General features: G+C 49.3%; 1 protein-coding gene across 4 annotated transcripts in view; it reads right to left on the bottom strand.

Moving 5' to 3' along the window:
• The window catches only part of LOC142587383 (uncharacterized), a 209,680-nt gene that overhangs the window by 53,076 nt on the left and 133,050 nt on the right, over positions 1-23,554 (bottom strand). Inside the window, exon 6 of one of the 4 annotated variants that reach the window (XM_075698340.1) lies at positions 1,356-1,468. The exons of the other annotated variants lie outside the window; for them this stretch is intronic. Coding sequence (XP_075554455.1) covers positions 1,395-1,468 — 74 coding nt within the window. The 3' untranslated portion in view covers positions 1,356-1,394. Of the gene's footprint in view, positions 1-1,355; positions 1,469-23,554 lie in introns of those variants that run through there. 4 annotated transcript variants of the gene reach the window in all.

The raw sequence follows: 23,554 nt of genomic DNA, 5'->3' as shown, positions 1-23,554 counted from the left end.
ATAGCGTCCCTGCTCTACTGACTGACGCCTATGATTACAAACTGTCGTTTTACAGCAGCACCTGTTCGGACATGGCACAAACACAACCAACTGTAGCGAATATGTCCATTGTAAATTTTTGTGATCTTGCGCACAGTATCTTGCTCAAAGGTCGACATTTTTTGTTCCGCTACCGGGTATTCGAAGAAACTCCAGTTGTACAAGGATTTAGACAACTTTTCACGCCATGTGAGGGTTCGCGAGTTTTATGACAGACATCAGCATCTACCCGAACATCCACAACTGCCGTAAGCCAGGCATTGGACTCCCCCACCACAACGTGACAAATACCTCGACGTATACACTAAGTTGAGCAGGATGTGATCTCGAAGATTAGCATGAAAGAACCCTTGAGCAGAAACCACCTCACCAAATGGCATAAAAACACATTAAGAGACCTCACTGGTATGACAGACATCTTTTTAAAGCCCGCGGAAAAAGGAGGCGCCATTGTATTTATGAATATTAAATACTACATAAAAGACGCCGGTCTCCAGCTGAAGAACACCATGTTTTAGAAACAGGTAGAAAAAGACACCACTTCATAATATAAAGAAGTCATTCGGAGCACCCTCCGTGACCTTCTAAAACAAAACAGGATCAGCAGTGTTGTTGTGAAATTCCTGCTTCTTCTAAGCTGGTTTTATGTCCTGCCAAATATACACAAAGATAATCCGAGCCAACCCATTGTCTCTTGGAGCGGAACCATAACATAAAAAAATTCGAGTTCCGTAGATGGCCTAATTAAAGGAATTCCGCTTTCATTTTCCTCTTAAGTAACAGACAACACGTATGTCCTATCTGAAATAATTGACATTTGTATTCCCACAGGTAGCCTTTTAATGACCCGGGACGTTGTATTCCTATATACAAATAAACGAAATTCGGGTGGCAGTCACAAATTTGTGCATATGTTTTCAGAGTCATTGTTTGAGAAACTGATTGATTGTCCCTCACCTGGAACTTCATCATAAATTGCTATTAGAGCTGAATAATTTTGAATTTAAGAGAAAGCATTTCGCGCAAGTCATGAAAACATTAATGGCCACTAAGGTAGTCTCAATTACGCCAACGTATTCATGGCCATATTGGAACCAGAGTTTCTTGAGGGATGCGCAACTAAAACCAATCTTTTACAAACGCTTAATGTATGACGTATTCCTAATTTGGTCGCATAACGTTGAAGGGTTATTGAAGTTCATTTCTTAGTTCAATGCAGCCCAGTTAACAATCTTAGCCTCCCATACATATCTGGCTTGCCTAATCACCTTTCTGGGTGTTAGTATAAGTGTGCACGAAAAGCTTTGTTACATCCGTTTACAGAAAATAACCGATAAGCACCAATACTTACGTCTTCACAGTAGCCATGTTAGACATTGTAAAACTGCAATCCCGTATAGCCAAGTTCTTCGTATCAAACGTCCATGCACTGAAAAAGAGGACTTTGCATCGTACTGTGAGCACATCCGTAACGACTTACCACGCCAGCGTTATCCTCCCTCTGTTAGAAGCGACGCGATTCAAAAGCAGACAATTCTGATCGTCATGCGCTGAACAGCAAATGATCTCTTCCACATTCGCGGAATGACCTTATCCTCAGCTACTCAGCATCAACTCATAACCTAAATCCTATCCTCCGGAAACGCCATGCCATAAGCTTACCGAGCGAGAAAATGCTCCAGACTCTGCACTTCCCCGCATGGTATACAGGTGGGTCACCAACCTCAGAAATGTTGTCACTTGCTTCACAATTACCTCAGCGAATTGAAAAGGCTGCACACCGTGCGAAAAAGTTAGATGTAAACTGTATCCTATGCTGAGTGCCACTAATATTGCCAAGAGCACCCAGTCTTCATTTTCATTCAAAATCCAAGGGGATTACAACTGCGGCACTTGTAACGTTGTGTGCCATCTCGAATGCACCATTTGCCGCGCACAATACATCCGACAAATAGAAACTATTTTAGCTACGCTTTAATAATCACAAAGAAGAAGTAAAATCTCCATTGTCGGGAAAGTAAACACAGGCTGCCCGCGGTCAATACGTGGCAGTGTAAGTCGCAGCTTGTCGAGCCAAGAATGCAGCCTCTCTAAGTGGTGCACGGCTGCTGGCGGAGTGCCTTGCTGGGTGCCGAGAAACTGTTATAAAACGCCGATTGCAGACCCATGCAGCATCCCGGCTACGCTGACTCCGAGGTCATCCTTGATTCTTGGTGAGGTGAGAAAATGAAGGCGTCACGTAACAATAAATCAGGACGCGTCTTCGTGAGCAGGGGTGCGACTGAAGGGTCCAACCCGGCGGAGATATGCGCGTACGAACAGGACCAGTCATCGCCACTGGACTGGCACTGGAAGAGGACTGTCATTGCAGTAGAATGCGGCGCGAGAGTGAGGGGAAAAGGAGGCTGACAATTCCTCCCGCGTTTACGGCCTTATCTTCGGGGACGAAAAAGCAAGCCGCGGGCACACAAAGTGGCAGGCGACGACAAAGGGACGCGTATGCCAGGCGCCCTTTCACGCCTTCGGCGAGGCCCGAAAGCTTTCAGGCAGTGATCCAATCGAGTGCGCATTAAGCGTTAACAATTGTCAAATTAGGCGCATCCATAAGTTTCTTGTTTGTTGTAAAGGTCCCCTTCTGTTTTTTTTTTTGCTTTTCTCAAAGGGCATTTTCTTTGTCCATTTTGAATGTAATGATTAACGCTGTTGCTGGGTTTCAATGCGTTCTCAGTCTCTCAACAAACGTGGCTTTCTCGGAAAAAGGAAACACAAAAACGTTAGGCGTTAGGCTGGCTGAAATACGCACTGAAGTCTGGTTTTACCCTTTGTTTATTTACAGGAATCTCAAACGAGAGCTGCAAGTACGATTCTGATAAGGTTATGTGAAGGACGTGTGAATTGGCAGTTCTCGTGGTTGGGTGTTCGCTGTTGGCTGTGCCTTGGGCTGGGCGTGGGTTATTTCCAGGAGATGTCACCAGGTGGGCCTTGGAACGATCGGCGGAACGAAACAAGAAGCACGGGGTCTACCGGTGCTCGGATACTGCAGCCCCTTCGACACCTCCGGTAGCGGCGGATGGGCTGTTATGACCGACCTCTCGGGTACTAGAGGCGTTCAGGCGGCCTTCCCCACGTCGACATGATTGCCCTCTTCTCCGAATCGACGACATGCTTTTCCCCGAGCTGGCACAGAGGTATGGAAGAACCGGAGGTCAAGACAAAGTGAACGCTTTTCCCTGAGCTCACACAAAAGGATGCAAGACAAACCAAACGGCAAGAAGGCGCCTCCCCCCCCCCCCGCTTTCCACAAGCTGAAACAAGAGGGGAAACGAAGCAAGACCAAAAAAAGGTGGACGGCGAAAGCACTACTACTCCACAGGCTCCGGAAGAAGACGGCGACGACGACACGGCCGCCAGTGGTTGTTTAAGGCCGTGCTGACCCACGTGTAAAGACAGACCACTCGAGACTCAGATGAGAGTCACATCCACGTATCAACGAAGTGAATACAATCTTTTCTACTGTTTTTCGTCATCAGTATACCCGGCTTCGCCGTCGTTACCTGGTTCCTGCGGTGAAGGCCCATCTCACCCTGTCGAGATTATATCAGTGCCTATTCTGTTGCGACGTCTAGAGGCACTGCCAGACCGTGCGGTTCAGGTCGTCGTATGCTGTGGCCGAAGGCGAACTCGCTAGCAAGTCGTCTATAGCATCGCTCATGTCGACGGTTAGCGCGGGGCGACGTGCAGGTACTTTGCGGTCTGTGAAGCAATGCGCCGGAGTTGAAAACGGGCCTTTACTTGCATAAACCAATCTCAGGTATTCTTGAGCCAAAAGCTGGGAAGTTGAAACTCTGCGAGGATGACAGGAGACGTGATCGTGGCGTCGTCTCTGTCAGCATTAGTAGGAGCAGCGTCGGCAGTCGCTAGTGTCCGAAAAAGAAAAATAAATGTCCTGGATCACCGCTTCTTGGGCGTTCGGTTTATCGGAGGCAAGGAATGCATGTTTTTCAAGCTTCGGAACGGAGTGTCGACTGGCAATATTTAACAGTAAATGCAGGTTTGCCGAATGGCAGCGGTGATGCCCTTGTCGGACAGCCGCTTCGGTTCGAGCATGGGCAATGACCCATTCGGTGCGGTCAACGATTTGACGAACGGTCGCCACAAATGCAATTGAAAGCAGCTCGCGGCACTCAGATATAAGTGGAGGTCACAGTACGGGCGTCATATAACCAGGCGGGATGTATTAACCGTCTTCATGGTCTCACAAAAGTTGCAGTAACTGTAAACAAAAAACAAGGGAAACACTCTTCTGGCAGCTGCGACCTCTTGCATGCTCTATGTTAGCATGTGAAGCCTCTCCTATGCAGTCCACAGGCTGCGTCTTTCGATCTTATATCTTTCACGCCCCTCCCTTGTGGACGCTATAGAACGTACGTGTTTGTATTCATAGGCTACCTACGCTCTCATTTCTTTTAGTTGACTGAATGTATGCGCATTGGTACTCATGACGCCCTAGGTTTTTTTTTAATACGGTTCACCCTTACAATAAGCAAAGTTGAGACCCAAGTGCTTCCAATCGCACTTTTTATGAAGATCATACCCCAGCTGCAGCGCGGAAATGGAATGTTTGTTAGTGCGTTCTGTGTGTGCGCACGCACTTCTTTCATAGTACTGAACACTGGATCCGAAGAACTACTTACTTCCTATATATATATATATATATATATATATATATATATTGTTACGAATGATGTTTATTTACAGGGTGAAACGGTGAAACGAGGTCCGAGAGGGAAGCTACAGGCCAGGCCCAGCCGGCGCAGAGTACCGCGAGGTCACGCGCGCACACTCTACTTCGTCTTTCTCTGCCTCAGCCGCTGCCGCGCAGTGCTGCGACATTTTCCCTGAGGGCAGACGAAGCTCGCCGAGCGAGTTAAAGGGACCTGTGATGGTACTGCTTGAGTCTGGCCACGTGAACAACTTGCGTCGCCCGTGAACGCCGATTACTTGCCGTCACTTTGGCGACGACATAGTTCACATCGCTCAAGCGGTTGAGTATAACGAATGGTCCGGTGTAAGTGGCGAGAAACTTGCGGTACAATCCCTTTTTGCGAACAGGTGTCCACAACCAAACATAATCACCGGGAGTAAAACTGACGGGGAGATGCCGCGCATCATAGCGAATCTTGCTGTTGCCTTGTGAGGACAACGTCCTAAGATGCGCCAGTCGACGTGCTTCCTCAGCACGACGCAGAGTTTGGGCGATGGAAGGATCCTGTTGGCACGATAAAGGTAGAATAGTGTCCAGAAAGCTCTGGGGTGCGCGGGCGTACAGAAAAAAGAACGGCGCATATCCAGTAACTTCGTGCTTGGCACTATTGTACGCGTACGTTACAAAAGGTAAGACGGCGTCCCAATTCTTGTGGTCAGCAGCGACATACATGGATAACATGTTGGTAAGGGTTCGATTCGTCCGCTCCGTGAGGCCATTGGTTTGCGGGTGGTAAGGAGTGGCATGACGATATGCAGAACCACAAAGCCGCAAAAGTTCTTCAATGACGTCGGCGGTGAATTGCCGTCCACGGTCACTGATGACAACACGGGGAGCGCCGTGACGGAGTATGACGTGATGCAACAAAAATGAAGAGACATCTGCTGCAGTGGCAGATGGAAGTGCCGCCGTTTCCGTGTAGCGAGTAAGATAATCTACGCATACTATAATCCATCGGTAGCCAGCTGACGTCTTTGGGAGTGGGCCAAGCAAGTCGATGCCCACTTTTTCAAAGGGTAACGTCGGTGGCTTAACTGGTTGTAAATAGCCTGCTGGGGCCGTCGTCGTTTGCTTGTGGCGCTGGCAAACAGTACAGCGGGCGACATACTGTTTCGTTGTTTTCCAGAGCTTGGGCCAAAAGAATCTCTGCCTAAGTCGGTGTAGTGTGCGTGCGAAGCCAAGGTGCCGGGACGTGATATCGTCATGCATGGAACGAAGGACAGCAGGGCGCAGATTTTCGGGCACAACTAGAAGCAATGGGGGACCATCCGCCGAGTATTTTTTTTGTAGAGCAAACCATTACGAAAAGTAAACGGTGTTGTTCCTACTGGCTCACGTGCAGCTGCCCGCAGAGATTTCAAGGTAGGGTCGCCACGTTGCTCGCTCTCGAAGGTACGCAGGTCTGTAAAGTCGGAAGAGATGGAAACTAGGTAGTCGTCGAAGTCATCATCCTCAGCTTTAGTGTGCGGCGAAGGTAGACGGGATAGGCAATCAGCATCCGTGTGACAGCGTCCGCTCTTGTAGTTAACGGAGAAGCTGTACTCTTGAAGGCGCAAAGCCCAGCGGGCCATCTGGCCAGACGGGTCACGCAGCCCAACCAGCCAACAGAGTGAATGATGGTCCGTCACTATCGTGAATGCGCGGCCATGTAGATAGGGACGGAACTTCTGAATGGCGAAGACGACTGCTAGGCACTCGAGTTCAGTAACGGTGTAGTTTGTGTCCGCTTTTGTAAGTGTCCGACTAGCGTAGGCAATGACATGCTCACGGCCATCGCAGAGTTGAACAAGCACAGCACCAACACCCGCACCGCTGGCGTCAGTGTGCAGCTCAATTGACACCTCCGGATCAAAATGCCGCAGGACCGGTCCAGAAGTCAACAAAAATTTCAGCTGTTGAAACGCCGACTCGCAGTCAGCAGTCCACAAGTATGGGATGTCTTTGTGAAGGAGAGACGTGAGGGGAGAGGCAAGCTGTGCGAAATTCTTGATAAAACGTCGGAAATAGGAACAAAGGCCCAAAAAGCTTCGCAGATCTTTCACCGTTTGTGGCTGTTGGAAGTCGCGAACCGCTGCTATCTTTTCAGGGTCTGGTCGTATGCCGTCTTTGTCGACCAGAAAGCCTAGTACGAGGGCTTGACGCTCACCGAAATGACATTTCTTCGAGTTTAAAATAAGGCCAGCTTGCTGGATACAGTCAAGAACGATCGACAGGCGCTGATTGTGCTCGTGAAATGTCCGGCCGTAGATAATGACGTCGTCTAAATAGCACATGCAAATTTCCCAGTTGAGTCCGCGGAGCACGGTATCCATAAATCGCTCGAATGTCGCTGGAGCGTTGCATAAGCCAAAGGGCATAACGTTGAATTCAAAGAGACCGTCAGGTGTCACGAAGGCTGTCTTCTCTTTGTCTGAGGGGTGCATGGGAATTTGCCAATATCCTAACCGCAAATCAACAGAAGAGAAATACGACGCGGAGTGGAGGCAGTCGACGGCGTCATCTATTCGTGGTAGGGGGTACACGTCTTTCTTTGTGACGGTGTTTAGGCGGCGATAGTCCACACAGAATCTCCATGAGTTGTCTTTTTTCTTGACTAGGATCACAGGAGCAGCCCAAGGGCTAGATGATTCCTGGATCACTCCTTTCTGTAACATTTCTTCGACCTGCTCGGCGATGACTTTTCTCTCTGAAGGTGAAACGCGGTAGGGAATCTGACGAATTGGCGTTGCTTGCCCTGTATGGATGCGGTGTTGCATACGAGACGCCGGTGGTGTATGGGACGCTCGTTGGCCTTGAGCAAAATCAAACACTGTGGCGTAGCGAGCGAGCACAGCTTCCAGCAGACACTGCTCACTAGAAGACAGCGACTTGTCAATCATGCGCTTAAAGTCAGCAGAATTATCATAGATGGAGTCGGGGTTGGATTTTTTTTCGGCAGTTGACATTTCGACCGTTCCGACGCTGACAATGGCTTGTTCATCAAAACTTGCCAGTTTAAGTCCTAGCGGCAATGTTATAGATTAGGTTGAAACGTTCACTGTCCACAAACGAGTACAACCCTCAGTGGTAACCACGAGGGAGCGAGGGACTATCGCACTTTTCTTGAGCGTATTGTTATAATCGGGCTCGGCTAAACCACAAGAACCTGTACGAGGGCGAGAAGTAGTGACAGGTACAAACATTGCAGTCTTAGGGGGCAAACACACATCTTGTGACACGGTGAGAACGTCGGCGGCATCACTGGTGCTATCGGTCATTGAAGTTCGCGCGTCGCGGCGAAGAGAAATCGCGCCACTTCCACAATCCAAAGTTGCCCCCCACTCACGCAACTCACGCAAGAAATCAATTCCTAAAATAATGTCATGTGTTGTACGTGCAAGCACAGTAAATTCACTTCTAAATGTCTGCTCCCCTATCATAACTGAAACAGAACAGACCCCAAGTGGGCGTAACATTTCCCCGCCAACTCCACGAAAGGTAGCGTTCCGATCCCAAGAAAACATAACTTTTTGTCCAAGACGATTTTTGAAGGACAGGCTCATAACAGAAACTGCCGCCCCAGTGTCAACTAAAGCAAAAGCACTCACATTGTCAACTAAAACGCACACTTTGTTTTTAAACAATTTTACACAAAGGGGTCTTGATGACGATGAACATATTGCGGCCTCACCCCCGTCGGTCGCACCAGCTAGTTTCCCAGCGGCGGCGGTGATAACGAGCGATGACGAGGTGATGGAGAGCGTCGTTGTCGTGTCGGTGGTGGTGTCAGGCTGCGATCGGAAACGGGGGAGTCACTGCGGTTTGCGCGTCCCTGCTGCAGCCGCTGGAAGGAAGTGGGATATGGCCAGGGCTCATCAGCGGGCACGCGGGGCGTGTAGGAATTAAACCGTGGAGCACGCTGCTGGCGGCGGTGCCAATACCTAGCAATGTGTCCAGCCACACCGCAGCTGTAGCAAGTGCGGGAGTCGCGGCTTGTCGCGGGTGACACCGGTGACATGGGTGTCATGGGTAGAAACGCACTCTCAGGCTGGTTGTAGGACGGAATAGCCCGCGGAACAAATCGCTGTGGTGCATCTTGTCGGCGTCCCAGACTTGTCGGTTGCGGTGGCAAGTTGCTGCTCTCCGTACGATCAGCATAGGTCCTGCGACGTTCTCGGAAACTCTGAGGTGCCCAGGTGGACGGTGGCACACGAGAACGATGATCAAATGCACACTGATGGCACACATGAGCGTCGTCAACAACTTTAAGGCGTTGAAGCTCTTCTTTAACTACTTGCCGAATCACTGAGGAGAGGTCGTCGTGGGTTGGGACGGACACACTTGCAATAGTAGTAACATTGTCCAATCGTCCAAACTTTGGCCCAATCCTTCTCATTTTCAGCGCTTCAAACGCCCGGCAGTGTTTCTTCAGATCAGACGGAGTACTAAGATCGTCCTTCGTTATAAGAAAATTATAAACACCTTCAGCGATTCCTTCCTGATTCGTTCCTGACGGGGAGGAAAGAGAGGCTGCGGATCGGCGACTTTGTCTCCGACGAGGTGCTCCTGGGCGCACGGGGCACGCCGCAAGGCTCGGTCATTTCGCCTGCTCTCTTCAACATCTGCATGATCGGCCTCTCGAGGAATCTGGCCCAAGTTGAAGGAATCAAACACACCATCTACGCAGACGACATCACCATCTGGTGCACCGGCGGTAGCGAAGGGCAAGTGGAAAGCGCCATGCAAGAGGCGGTAGACGTCACGGAGCAGTACCTGCTACCCACCGGACTCAGATGTTCCCCGACCAAATCTGAGCTTCTCCTTTATAGAAAAGAAAAAGGCCGCAGACCCAGGGGCTGGAAACCGGTCTCGGAAAGTGACATTCACCTGTTCACTCGGAGCGGTGACCCGATACCCAGGGTCGACACCATCAGAGTCCTGGGTATGTTCATAGAATCACGCGGCGGCAACGGCACTGCGCTACGCAAGATAATTGCGAAAACCGACAATGCTTTTCGCCTCGTCCGAAGGGTCACGAACAGACATCGTGGCCTCAAGGAGGACAACCTGCTTCGGCTCATCAACGCCTTTGTGCTGTGTCACTTCACCTACACGGTGGCCATGCACAACTGGCTCAGAGCCGAGCGGGAAAAGCTTAATGCCCTCATTAGAAAATTTTTCAAGAGAGCCCTCGGGCTGCCCGTCAGAACGCATACAGAGGATCTCCTTCGGCTCGGCATACACAACACCATGGAGGAGATGGCCGAGGCTCAGGAACGGGCCCAGCTAACTCGGCTGTCCACCACGCCAGCCGGCAGGCGTATCCTCGAGGAGATCGGACTCGCACCAACCAAGAACTTGGCTGCAGACACCCAAATCCCCAGAGAAATAGGGGAGAAGATCGTGGTCGCCCCTTTGCCCCGCAACGTTCATCCCGTTCACAACGCAGGTCGTCGCAAGGCAAGAGCATTTAATCTACTAAAGCAAATAAACAAAGACAAAATTGCAGCAAGCTTCGTGGACGCAGCTGCATACCGAGACGGCAAGGCTTTTGCGGTTTCCGTCATTGACACGCTGGGCAAAGTCATCAACTGTGCTTCCGTCCGGACGACGAACCCAGAGGTGGCCGAGCAAGTGGCCATTGCACTCGCCATGCAAGACAGTCGGAGAGACAGGGTGTATAGCGATTCGAAAGCCGCCATCAGGGCATTCCAGAAAGGCCGGGTAGCCCGGCAGGTAGTTCAAATTCTGAAAGGCGCCAAACAGGGCAACACCTCCATGCACTCGATCCTTTGGTTCCCTGCACACGTCGGGGCGATTGAGGGGGTTCCTCTGAACCTCAACGAGTCTGCCCACGAGGCTGCGCGTGGCTTTACCGACCGCGCTGCCCTCGGATCGGGTGACTCTCTCCCCGGACACAGAGACGCTCCTCTCACACACAACGAAATCACGAAATTCTTTTACTTAGAGAGAAGGGTTTTCCCCCCGCCTCACTCCAAGCTAAGCAGGCCGCAGGCGGTCACACTAAGACTTCTGCAAACGAACTCGTACCCAAATCCGGCGTCCCTTAATAGCACATATCCAGAGATTTATCCAAATTATTCTTGCGTGGCCTGTGGTGAGGTAGCTACGTTGCCTCATATGCTCTGGGAGTGCGGGTCGCTGGGCCCGAAGTTCACCAAGGAAGAGTGGGACGCGCTCCTGCGAAGTCCTGTCTTTGAGGATCAAATCCTGGCCGTCCAGCGCGCCCGCGATCGGGCTGGCAGACTAGATCTGTCAGTCCCGTCGTGGGATTAGCCGGGTGCGCGTTTTATCGCGCTTTGCTGGACCAAATAAAAGTTTATTCACTCACTCACTCACTTCAGCGATTCCTTGAAGCAGATGTCCTACTTTGTCTTCGTCTGTCATGGTAGCGCTGAGGATTCCGCATAATTTCAGAACAGCCTCTATGTACGTTGTACACGTTTCGCCAGGTAATTGAGCTCGTCGGGAAAGCGTCTGCTCAGCCTTCTTTTTCTTAGAGATTGGGTCCCCGAAGCACTTGGTGAATTCTTCTACAAAGTTATCCCAGCTTGTTAGAACGCTCTCGTGGTTTTCAAACCAGAGGAGTGCGGTGCCAGCGAGAAAAAAAAACACGTTATCGAGCTGCTTCGTAGAGTTCCAGTGGTTGTGGCGACTCACTCTGTTGTAGTGTTTAAGCCAGTCGTCGACGTCTTCGTTGGCCTTCCCCGAAAAGGTGGGTGGCTCTCGCAGCGGTGTCCAGTAGCCAGCCTGACCTGCGTGATTGCTGTCTGGTCCGCCACAGGTGGGTGCGTCATTGCCTTCTCCGGAATCGGCCATGTCCGCTGCTTGTGGTCGTAAACCGGCCAAGCGCCTACTCCGTCGGACAGTTGGTAGAGCTAGGTCGTCCAGGATCGTCCAAGATTTACCCCGCACGTCCACCAAAGATGTTACGAATGATGTTTATTTACAGGGTGAAACGGTGAAACGAGGTCCGAGAGGGAAGCTACAGGACAGGCCCAGCCGGCGCAGAGTACCGCGAGGTCACGCGCGCACTCTACTTCGTCTTTCTCTGCCTCAGCCGCAGCCGCGCAGTGCTGCGACAATATATATATATATATATATATATATATATATATATATATATATATATATATATATATATATATATATATTGTACTGTAAAATTGGGAGCAGTGGTAGTAAAGAGACAACGACGACGAGAGAGAAGCACCTTGTTTCGGATCTGGATCGGCTATACTACCTCTCGCTGCTCTATCGTTCTAGTCGCGAACGCTTACTGCCCAGAGAGCCTCGTGACATTTGGTGGAAGGTGCTGGACCTTTTCGAAACCTGGAACTCCGAAGCCGGACGATCCCTGTCACATCTCCCATGCCTGAGGAGACTAGTCCTACCGAGCCACCCATGACACCGCCTCCGGTCGTCTGTCCTGGTGCGCCACGCCAACGGTATCCTCCCATATTCAATGGCACTGACGATCGTGACGTAGAGGACTGGCTGTCATCGTACAACCGAGTGAATGCCCACAACAAATGGTCTGAAGCTAACAAGCTTGGTTATGTACCATTCTACCTTTCCGGGGTCGCCCATCTTTGGTTCCGCAACCATGAGGCTGACTTTTCCACCTGGACAGCAGTCCGAACGACACTTCAAGAAGTCTTCGGTCGCCGTGCTGTGCGCAAACTTCGGGCTGAACAACAGCTTCGCTGTCGTGCCCAACAAAAGGGCGAAACTTCTGCGAGCTACATTGAAGATGTAGTTGACATTTGCCGGCGTATCAACCCAGATATGCCCGAAGATGACAAGGTCAAGAACATCTTGAAAGGCATAGAAGATGACGCCTTCCAAATTCTATTGGCAAAGAATCCTCAGACGGTCAATGACCTCATAACGCTTTGCCAGAGCTATGAGGAGCTGCGCAAACAAAGGCTTTCTATGCGCCGAGCTCTCGCTCCGGACGTCGCGCTTTCAGCTCGGAGTGATGGTGTCAGTACTATTCCTTGCGGTTCAGCAATTTTCGACCAAATCAAGCAATTTGTACGAGAAGAAGTCGCACGCCAACTCTCTCTGCCATTCAGACCAGTCTCCGAGTCGCCCTTGCCTCCCGATCCCCGTCAGGTAATACAAGAGCAAGTCGCTAACGCAGTACCACTTACTCATCAACCACCTCCTACGCCTGTTCCACTTACGTACGCTGCCGTTGTCGCGAATCCAAGGCCTCCGTCTCCAGATATTTAATCCAGACTTACCAGCGCCTTTCCCTCACCTCCGCAAGCAGCTGCAACATATGCGCCTCCCTCTCCCCCCCCCCCCAAGCAGCTACTGGCTGCCAGGGCAGCCCGTGCGCCCATCTTGCCAATATTTCCATCAGTCTCCGCCCGCCGTTCTCAATGCATGGCGCACCCATGACAACCGGCCCATCTGTTATTCGTGCGGCCTACCTGGGCATGTAGCACGGCTTTGCCGCCGGTGCGGATGGTATCCTGCGGATTCTACAAGAGCACAAAGCAACGGTTTCGACTCTCCGTCCCGTTCCGCTACTGCCGCTCAGTCCTTCAAAGCCTCCCCTCCTGCTTCCCGAAACTTCAATACCCGTCGGCGTTCTCTGTCGCCGCTTATCCATCGCCCTGAACCTATCCGAGAGGAAAACTAAGAACCGCAGTTCCGGAGGCAAGAACTGCGATCTCAACGAACTCCTCAAGACCTCATTCATTTCCTGCGAACGTCCTTGAAGTTTATGCACAAGACTTTGCCGTTCACGCGCTTGTAGACACGGAAGCAGCAATATCAGTGATTTCGGACCAGCTTCGTCTTACCCTTAGAAAAGTCTCAACGCCATATTCGGCCATTTCATTACGTACAGCAAGCGCTGCGCCGATTGAACTCTTAGGGAAGTGTACCGTGCGTGTTGTTAAAACCAGCGCTTTATACCATGTTTAGTTCGCTGTTCTGCCTCGCTGCTCCGATGCCATGATTTTAGGATGGGACTTCCTGTCCTCTCATCTCGCCGTTATTGATTGTGCCCGTGCTGAACTCGCACTGTCGCCATTCGGCACCAACGTTTTTGAAGATACTGATGACGCTTCCGGTCGCGTGTTCGTCACCGCCGACATCGCGATTCCTCCATACTCTGCCGCACTTGTACCCGTTTCCTGCGTTGGATTTTCCGACTCCACAGTTATTTTCACGCCGTCTAAGCTTGTTGCTCGCCATCATCCCTTCTTGCTTCCTTTTGCCCTTCTTGCCATTCGACAAGGTTCCCGCGCACTTTATGTATCGAACATGTTTCCTTGCCCTGCTAGTCCGTTTCACGATGAGTGTCTTGGTTATGCCGACGAAATCGAACCAACCTTCCTTTACGGTGTGCCTGACGACCCGGCTTCTCCTGAAGTTGATTCTATGGCCCTTCAAGTTTCTCTTCCCACGCCGCCGTGCGACCCAACATTTTCCCAGTGTGTTGATCTCAACCTCACTCCAGCTCAGCACGCCCAGATCGTCGATCTCCTAGACCGCTTTCGCGCGTCATTCGACCAACACCAATCTCACTTTGGCCGTACTTGCACTGTTGTCCATCACAATCACATCGACACCGGCAACCATGCGCCTTTACGCCACAGGCCGTATCGTGTATACGCCATGGAGCGTAGCGTCCTCACTGAGCAAGTTGGAGACATGCTCCAACGCGGCGTCATACAACCCTCGCACAGTGCCTGGGCTTCTCCTGTAGTGTTGGTAAAAAAGAAAGGTGGCACAATTCGCTTTTGTGTGGACTACCGGCGACTCAATAAGATCACCCGTATGGGCGGTTATCCGCTACCCCGTATTGACGACGCGCTAGACTGCCTCCAAGACGCCGAATTCTACTCTTCTTTAGACTTACGATCCGGGTGCTGGCAAGTGCCAGTGTCTGAGTCAGACCGTCCAAAAACGGCCTTCATCACACCCGACGGTTTATTTGAATTCACCGTGATGCCATTTGGCCTGTGTGACGCGCCTTCCACATTTGAAAGAATTATGGACAACATCTTGCGCGGCTTCAAATCGCAGATATGCCTGTGTTATCTGGACGGCATCGTTATCTTTTCAACGGACTTTCCTTCCCACCTACTTCGACTTGAACACGTCCTCAAGTGCATCGCCGATGCTGGCCTCCAGCTTACCTTGAAGAAGTGTCGCTTCGCTGCCCGGCAGCTGGTCATCCTCGGCCATGTTGTGTTGAAAGAAGGTGTACTCCCTGATCCGACGAAACTACAGGCTGTTGCCCAGTTTCCGCGACCAACGACCTTGAAAGAACTGGGGAGCTTCATTGGGTTAGCGTCATACTTTCGCCGTTTCATCCGCAATTTCGCCACCATAATAGCACCTTTAACGCAGCTTCTTCGTGGTGATCACAACCTTTCGACCTGGTCACCGGATTGCGATGCCGCATTCACACAGCTGCGTCGTCTCTTGACGTCACCATCATCATCATCATCATCAGCCTGGTTACGCCCACTGCAGGGCAAAGGCCTCTCCCATACTTCTCCAACAACCCCGGTCATGTACTAATTGTGGCCATGTCGTCCCTGCAAACTTCTTAATCTCATCCGCCCACCTAACTTTCTGCCGCCCCCTGCTACGCTTCCCTTCCCTTGGGATCCAGTCCGTAACCCTTAATGACCATCGGTTATCTTCCCTCCTCATTACATGTCCTGCCCATGCCCATTTCTTTTTCTTGATTTCAACTAAGATGTCATTAACTCGCGTTTGTTCCCTCACCCAATCTGCTCTTTTCTTATCCCTTAACGTTACACCTATCATTCTTCTTTCCATAGCTCGTTGTGTCGTCCTCAATTTGAGTAGAACCCTTTTAGTAAGCCTCCAGGTTTCTGCCCCGTAGGTGAGTACTGGCAGAGTCCTTCCATGTTTTTCTGGGCACGAAACTCCGCCGTCACGCTATGGGAGAGGTTCATATGCTGCCCAAAGGTGCCGCGACGCGGCGCCACTGTGCCACAGAGGGCATCATTCGCGTACCGAAATGCGTGCGCAGTGCGAGGCGAGCTGACTTTTCGGGTCCGTTCTGTGCATGTGCTGTGCTATTTTTCGAGTGTTGGGCTGTTTGGTTGAAGTGGTGGGGTGGGACAACGATGCCGAACACGTGTTGCGTGCCTGGGTGCCGTTCCGGCTACAAGGGCACGACCGAAAAGGTGTCGTTGTTCTGTTTACCTAATAACAAGGAGCAGCGCGAGAAATGGAAGCGGGCCATACCGCGGCAGGAAAGTGGCGGTTTTAATTTCGAATTGAAGTATACACGTGTGTGCGCGAAACACTTTGACGCCTCGGACATCGTCACTGCGTACAATTTCTACATCAACGGCGACGACGTGTCCCTGGAGCGTGAGAAGCCGACGCTGAACACATTTGCTTTATGCTTTGTTGCAACCTCAATTTGTGTTATACCAGGATAGAGTAGTTCACAGCAATAGCGCCCTTACCCCGACCATCTATGAAAGGTATAGCATTAGAATTCCTTTAAATGCAAGTGTTAAAACAGAATAATATGCATTGTTTTATTTTCCATTGTCCTTTAGTCTTGGCTAATGATGGGCTACAATTCTTCAATTGCACGTACTTTTAAGTCTATAAGCTGCTATGAGTAAGAAGGTTATTAGCACACTGTTAGCTACATTTGTATTGTGATTTGCTGAGCAAGTTTTGTCTGCATGTTTAAGTAACAGCTGAAGAAGTAGAAAGGTGGTATCTCTAACAAGCCATTTAAAAAAAATTGCTGTATTTGTGATGTGGCTACTTGTGTTCGTTTGAGAGTTCTTTAGCTGTGTGTTATGAAATGCTTATGCTTTACACTTTCTTGTTTATAGAAACAATCGACTATGCATTCTGTACTTATTGCCATTCGTTTGCTGGTGTTTGTTTCCTGCCTCCCAATGCATACCTCTCACGTTTGATCTTATTTCTTTATGCGTATTATATCAGTGTCATGCTTTTAACAAACTTCTTGCATTGTGAATGGTGGACCATTTGTGACCGGACGCCTCCGTGCTATCTGTATTTCGCTCCGCTTATTTTACATGATAAATAAATGATCGTGCTTGTATTTTGTTTTTGCACCAACACGTTTTATTTATTTTCTTAGTCGAACTATAAAGTTTTTTTTTTTCATTTTTCGACCATGATAAGAATATCAGGACCGGTGATTGCAACATTTTAACATATTGTAAATAGTTGCGAATTAAGAACCAAAATACCTAGTCTCGTCGTTTCTGCGTCGAAACCACGAGCAGTGAAGTGCTGGGCTTACTGACGCTTCTAAACGACTGCTTGCTAAGGCAATTGCCTAATTACAGCTAGTTTCAACTGTGCAGGTCCTAACACTTCAGGTTCGCCTTAATCCGTTGTTAAAAGCCGCACCGAAGGCATTTAGCAGGATGCGTTGTTGGGCAAGTTAGTTCATTGTAATAGGAAACATTGGTTGCGCTTTCTAGACAATCACATGGAAGAAGACAGGACAGGTCTGTCTGTCTGTCCTGTCTTCTTACATGTGATTGTCTAGGAAGACATTTAGTAGCGAAGTTCGTCTTGCATTAATTCTACCTAAATCTTATTCAGAAATGACATCGCTTTGCAAGAAATCTTAAGCGCATGGAGCAGCTCAGTTCCCTTTTCTTTGTCATTAAGTATTCTACGGTAGCAGCCCTTTGCAATAGCAATTTCATTCTTTTGATCTCGTTATAAGATACTGCCCACAGAGTCCTTCTATGCCACAGTTTAACAGAAACTGAACAGCTGTGCTCGGCGAACAATCTGGCGCTATGCGCAACGGAGAATTGGCGCTTACTCCTCTGGTGATAAGTGGGACCACTGGCGTTTTGTTGCGAATGCGCGGTGTTTAATTTAAGGCAAATATTAAAAAGCGGAGCCCACCGAAGCGTTGAGGCGAACGGCGATGACGAAGAAATCCGGACCGGGACCGCCCGGCCGTGTACAGCGGACGCACTTCGACGGGGGCGAAATGCAAAACTCCCGTTTATTTAAATTTAGGTGCATTTTAAAGGATCCCAGGTGGTCAAAACTAATCCCGAGTCCCCCACTACGGCGTGCCTCATAATCGTATCGCGGTTCTGGCTCTTAAAATTCCAGATCTTTCTTCTTTTTGGTCGAGACCGCCGCAAGCTCCATGTTATGAGCGGCTTTTTTTTTTCGTCCCGTGCGCTCATATCATCGCAGAAGACATGCTCAGGCAGTAATTTAATTATATTCAATGTTAAAAATAGTTACGTGAAACTAAAGCGATCGTTGAGGAAGTTGAGAAAGCTAGAATACCGAGGCTGCCCCACACACAACCACAGAGGTAGCGGCGTTCGCATGCCCTCTCATGCACGGTTGCGCCTCTAGCGGCGGGCGCTGGCGCTATATGAAACTGAGGCGGCAGTTTCGTGACCAGAAAAAACATGGAAGGACTCTGGTACTGGTAAGACACAGCTATTATATACTTTTCTCTTGAGGGATAATGGCAACCTGCTGTTCATGATTTGGGAATGCCTGCCAAACGCACCCCAGCCCATTCTTATTCTTCGGATTATTTCCGTCTCATGATCCGGATCCGCCGTCACTACCTGCCCTAAGTAGATGTATTCCCTTACGACTTCCAGTGCCTCGCTGCCTATTGTAAATTGCTGTTCTCTCCCGAGACTGTTAAGCATTACTTTAGTTTTCTGCAGATTAATTTTTAGACCCACTCTTCTGCTTTGCCTCTCCAGGTCAGTGAGCATGCATTGCAATTGGTCCCCTGAGTTACTAAGCAAGGCAATATCATCAGCGAATCGCAAGTTACTAAGGTATTCTCCATTAACTTTTATCCCCAATTCTTCCCAATCCAGGTCTCTGAATACCTCCTGTAAACACGCTGTGAATAGCATTGGAGATATCGTATCTCCCTGCCTGACGCCTTTCTTTATTGGGATTTGGTTGCTTGCTTTATGGAGGACTACGGTGGCTGTGGAGCCGCTATAGATATCTTCCAGTATTTTTACATATGGCTCATCTACACCCTGATTCCGTAATGCCTTCATGACTGCTGAGGTTTCGACTAAATCAAACGCTTTCTCGTAATCAATGAAAGCTATATATAAGGGTTGGTTATATTCTGCACATTTCTCTATCACTTGATTGATAGTGTGAATATGGTCTATTGTTGAGTAGCCTTTACGGAATCCTGCCTGGTCCTTTGGTTGACAGAAGTCTAAGGTGTTCCTGATTCTATTTGCAATTACCTTAGTAAATACTTTGTAGGCAACGGACAGTAAGCTGATCGGTCTATAATTTTTCAAGTCTTTGGCGTCCCCTTTCTTATGGATTAGGATTATGTTAGCGTTCTTCCAAGGTTCCGGTACGCTCGAGGTCATGAGGCATTGCGTATACAGGGTGGCCAGTTTCTCTAGAACAATCTGTCCACCATCCTTCAACAAATCTGCTGTTACCTGATCCTCCCCAGCTGCCTTCCCCCTTTGCATATCTCCTAAGGCTTTCTTTACTTCTTCCGGCGTTACCTTCGGGATTTCGAATTCCTCTAGACTATTTTCTCTTCCATTATCGTCGAGGGTGCCACTGGTACTGTATACCACCAATCCTGCGCCATTTCGACCCAAGTGCTCCAACTGAAGTACACACGGATGCCAGTGGCATTGGCCTTGGTGCCGTTCTCGCTCAGAGAAAGGCTGGCTTCGATGAGTACGTCGTTGCCTTCGCCAGTCGTGCACTCACCAAACGTGAATCGAACTATTATGTAACAGAAAAAGAATGCCTCGCTATCATTTGGGCCATAACCAAATTCCGTCCTTATCTCTATGGCCTTCCATTTGACGTGATAACTGATCACCATTCGCTGTACTGGCTGTCGTCCTTAAAAGAACCATCCGGTCATCTTGCTCGATGGGCCCTTCGACGCAGGATTACGACATTCGAGCGTTGTACCCTTCTGGCCGAAAACACTCGGATTCGGATGCCTTGTCTCGTTCGCCACTAACAGACGAGGTTAGCTCCCCGAAGGCCTCATTGTCCGAGTCTTCCCTTTCCGCCACATACATTCTTCTGGGCCAGAAGAAAGACTCATGGTATTTGTCCATGCTGCGTTTCTTATCCACCCATCGACACCCACTACCAATCGCGCATCACGTCGCCAAGCACATCACTTCTCCATTCGCGACGGGCTCTTGTACCGTCGCAACTACGTCCCGGACGGCCGCAGATGGTTTCTTGTCAACCCTCGGCAACTGCGTTCGGATAATTGTGCAGCGTTTCATGACGATCCCCAGTGCGCGCATGCAGGTGCACTCAAGACATACGCGCGCTTACGCCTTCGTTACTACTGGCGGGGGATGTATCTATTCATCCATCATTATGTCCGCTCCTGTCTCGTTGCCAACGCCGTAAGGATCCGCCTTGTCGTTCAACCGTCCCATTCCAGCCTTTGCCTTGCCCAGAACGTGCTTTTGATCGAGTAGGCGTCGACATTCATAAACCTGTGCCAAGCACATCAGACGGCAATCGCTGGGTAATCGTGGCCATTGACCATCGTACACGCTATGCGGAAACTTCCCCTTTGTCCAGCGGTTCTGCACTTGACGTCGCCTGGTTTCTCCTGCGCCACATCATCCTTCGCAACCGAGCTCCAAAGGAATTACGCAGTGACAGAGGCTGCGTCTTCCTCTCCGACGTCATCCAGGCTCTCCTCAAAGAATGCCGCATCATTCATCGCACCACTACTGCGTATCATCCGCAGACTAATGACATGACCGAGCGCTTTAATTGCACTCTTGGTGACATGCTGGCCAGGTACGTTGCATCCGACCAAACCAAATGGGACCATGTTCTACCTTTTCTGACCTACGCTTACAACGCCACCACGAAGACTACCACGGGATTTTCGCCCTTCTTTCTCCTGTACGGACGCGAACCTTTTTCCACAATGGATACTATCCTTGCGTACTGCTCTGACGCCACGGAAACCGCTACCTTATCTGGAGCTGCTGCACACGCAGAAGAGTGTCGCAAGCTTTCCCGCATATTTACGTCATAAGACCAACAACGCCAGAAGCACCATCGAGAAACTTCCCATGCTCCTCTATCCTATGCTCCTGGCTCGCTAGTGTGGCTCTGGGTTCCAACCCCTACCTCTGGACTGTCATCGAAACTCTCGTCGAAGTACCAGGGCCCATACCGCGTGATCAACCAAACGTCGCCAGTTAACTGTATCGTGGAACCCCTGGAGCTACCTTTGGATCATCGTCGTCCAGGACGCGAAATTGTGCATGCCCAGCGTCTCAAGCCCTACAATGATCTGCCTGTGTTGTCCTATCCGTAGATCGCCGGGACGGCTTCTTTTTCCGGGGGGAAGATAACTGTACTGTAAAATAAGGAGCAGTGGGGCTATGGCTATGTAGGAGAGAGACAACGACGAGGAGAGAGAAGAACCTTGTTTCGGTGCTCGATCGGCTATACTACCTGTCGCTGCTCTATCGTTCTAGTCGCGAACGCTACTGCCCAAAGATATATATATATATATATATATATATATATATATATATATATATATATATATATATATATATATATATATATATATATATATATATTTGCAGGTGCAAGCGTAGTCAGACAAGAAAAACCATTTAAATTTGGACTTTTCCGCAGGGATCTGGCCTCCGTCAACAGTGAATGAGGGACCCCAGCCAACGCGTCAGAATTAAAGGTTTTGGTTTTCTACGTGCGCCTGCATTTCTATTAATTTACTTAACACCGTATCCAAAGAAGTACTGCCTTCATATATATATATATATATATATATATATATATATATATATATATATATAATAGCACGTACGACGTGCATTGAGATCCAACATCAAAAAAGGGGCTGACAGATGGAATGCCACCCTGTGGTATAAAGTTAGTAAACAAGGATAAGGTGCCTCACAAAGGCTGGCCAACATTTCGATAGGAGGACCTATCCTCGTCAAAGGCGGCCTCGTAATCCTCGGCATCTTAGTTTTAAAGGGTTAATGCAGTGACGTCACGTGCGGGTGTTGTCGCTGGCAGCGGCTTTTACAGGGAGAGGCTTCAGAGGTAAATAGCGCTGTCGTCCGACGTCTGTTAGCTTCGTCCCCAAGACGACGGCACAAGAGCGGGAGAGTGGAAACGCGGGGAGAAAAGGAAAAAAAATGAAAGCAGAGAGAAAAAAAAAGAAATAATCCGGGGCGTCACCAAGACGGAAACAAAATAAAGAGAGAAAGAACAAGAAAGAAAAGAATAAAGAAAGACGGGGGCATGGGAGGGCGTTGGGGAATGAATGAATGAATGAATGAATGAATGAATGAATGTGTGGTTTTTATTGGCGCAAGGGCCAAGTATGGCCAAAGAGCGCCAAGCCAGTGTTGATGAATTCGCACTATAGTTATTAGTTCAATGAGGTTGATGTGACGTGGTTGTAAAGGGGCCTTAAAGATAGTCGCTCTAGAGTGCGTAAAATCTACCTGTTGTAAGACTATGTCAATGATAATGACATGTTCTATGAGCAATAAAATTCATCGTGAGAGAATTATGCATTGTAAAAGATATGTGAGATGGTACAATTACCTGGAGCACCACTGCCTCGCCCGAGCCCTTGAAACACAAGGACCTGGAGGCATGTGCTACACAGTATGACTATCGCAGCGGCATCCTCTCAAGAGAGGAAGCGCTACGAATGTATGGGACTAATAACGTGTAGGACAACATTTCTGAGGAAATCTAGGACTGTGTTTGTATTAAAAAGCGGTTCTGGACCGAGAAACATTACAGGATGAAGAGGAATGTGTTGACGGTATGCTAAGGAAAAATGTCTCCTTTTCTCAAATTCGGCTTTCCGTCACTCCAGGAGGACGTGGAGCACGGTCAGCCTCTCCCCGCATCTGCCACAGGTTGGAGGGTCATTTCCGGTGAGTAAAAAGTTATGCATGCCAAATGTGTGTCCTATTCTAAGACGACAGAATAGGACATCTTTCCGGCATGATTTTATTGCAGAACGCCAGAACCCTAATTGTGGCTTTATTACGTGCAGCTTATTATTTGTTTCCCTGTCGCACAAGCGTTGCCAGTAGTTTCGCAGTTTCCTGCGCAAGAAGGGCCTCAGATCTGTGACAGGGACTGCAGCGGTAGGATGAACAGAATACGATGCAACTGATGTGGCCATCTGGTCCGCCAGAGCGTTACCTTCGATGCCCCTATGACCGGGCACCCAACATATGATGACATGGTGGTTACTTATATACGCTTTACATAGGACGGAATATAGTTCATTGATTACTGGATTTTAGTGCTTACAAAATGACATCAAAGCCTTCACAGCGCTTAGGGCGCCCGTATACATAACATATTTTTTTAGTTTTGTTTTCCTTATATGCTTTACAAGCGACAATAATGCGTAGGCCTCAGCCGTAGAGATGCTTGCTTCCGGATGCAGTACATCGGATTCCGAGAAGGATGGGCCGACGGCTGCATAGGACACCCCCTCGCGGGACTTCGATGCGTCTGTGCAGAACTCCATGCAGGAGTGTTTGTATTGGAGTTCCCGGAAATGCATTTGGATTTCATTCTCTGGAGCGTGTTTTGTAACTTGCATGAAAGATATATCGCATTGTATCATCTGCCACTCCCAAGGAGGTAGCAGCTTAGCTGGAGACATTAGGCGATGTTTGAGGATTGGGACATCCATTT

Source organism: Dermacentor variabilis, chromosome 7 (assembly GCF_050947875.1).
Source record: "Dermacentor variabilis isolate Ectoservices chromosome 7, ASM5094787v1, whole genome shotgun sequence".
Taxonomy (NCBI): domain Eukaryota; kingdom Metazoa; phylum Arthropoda; class Arachnida; order Ixodida; family Ixodidae; genus Dermacentor; species Dermacentor variabilis.
The sequence above is the reverse complement of the archived record's forward strand: the minus strand, read 5'-3'. Positions and strand labels throughout refer to the sequence as shown.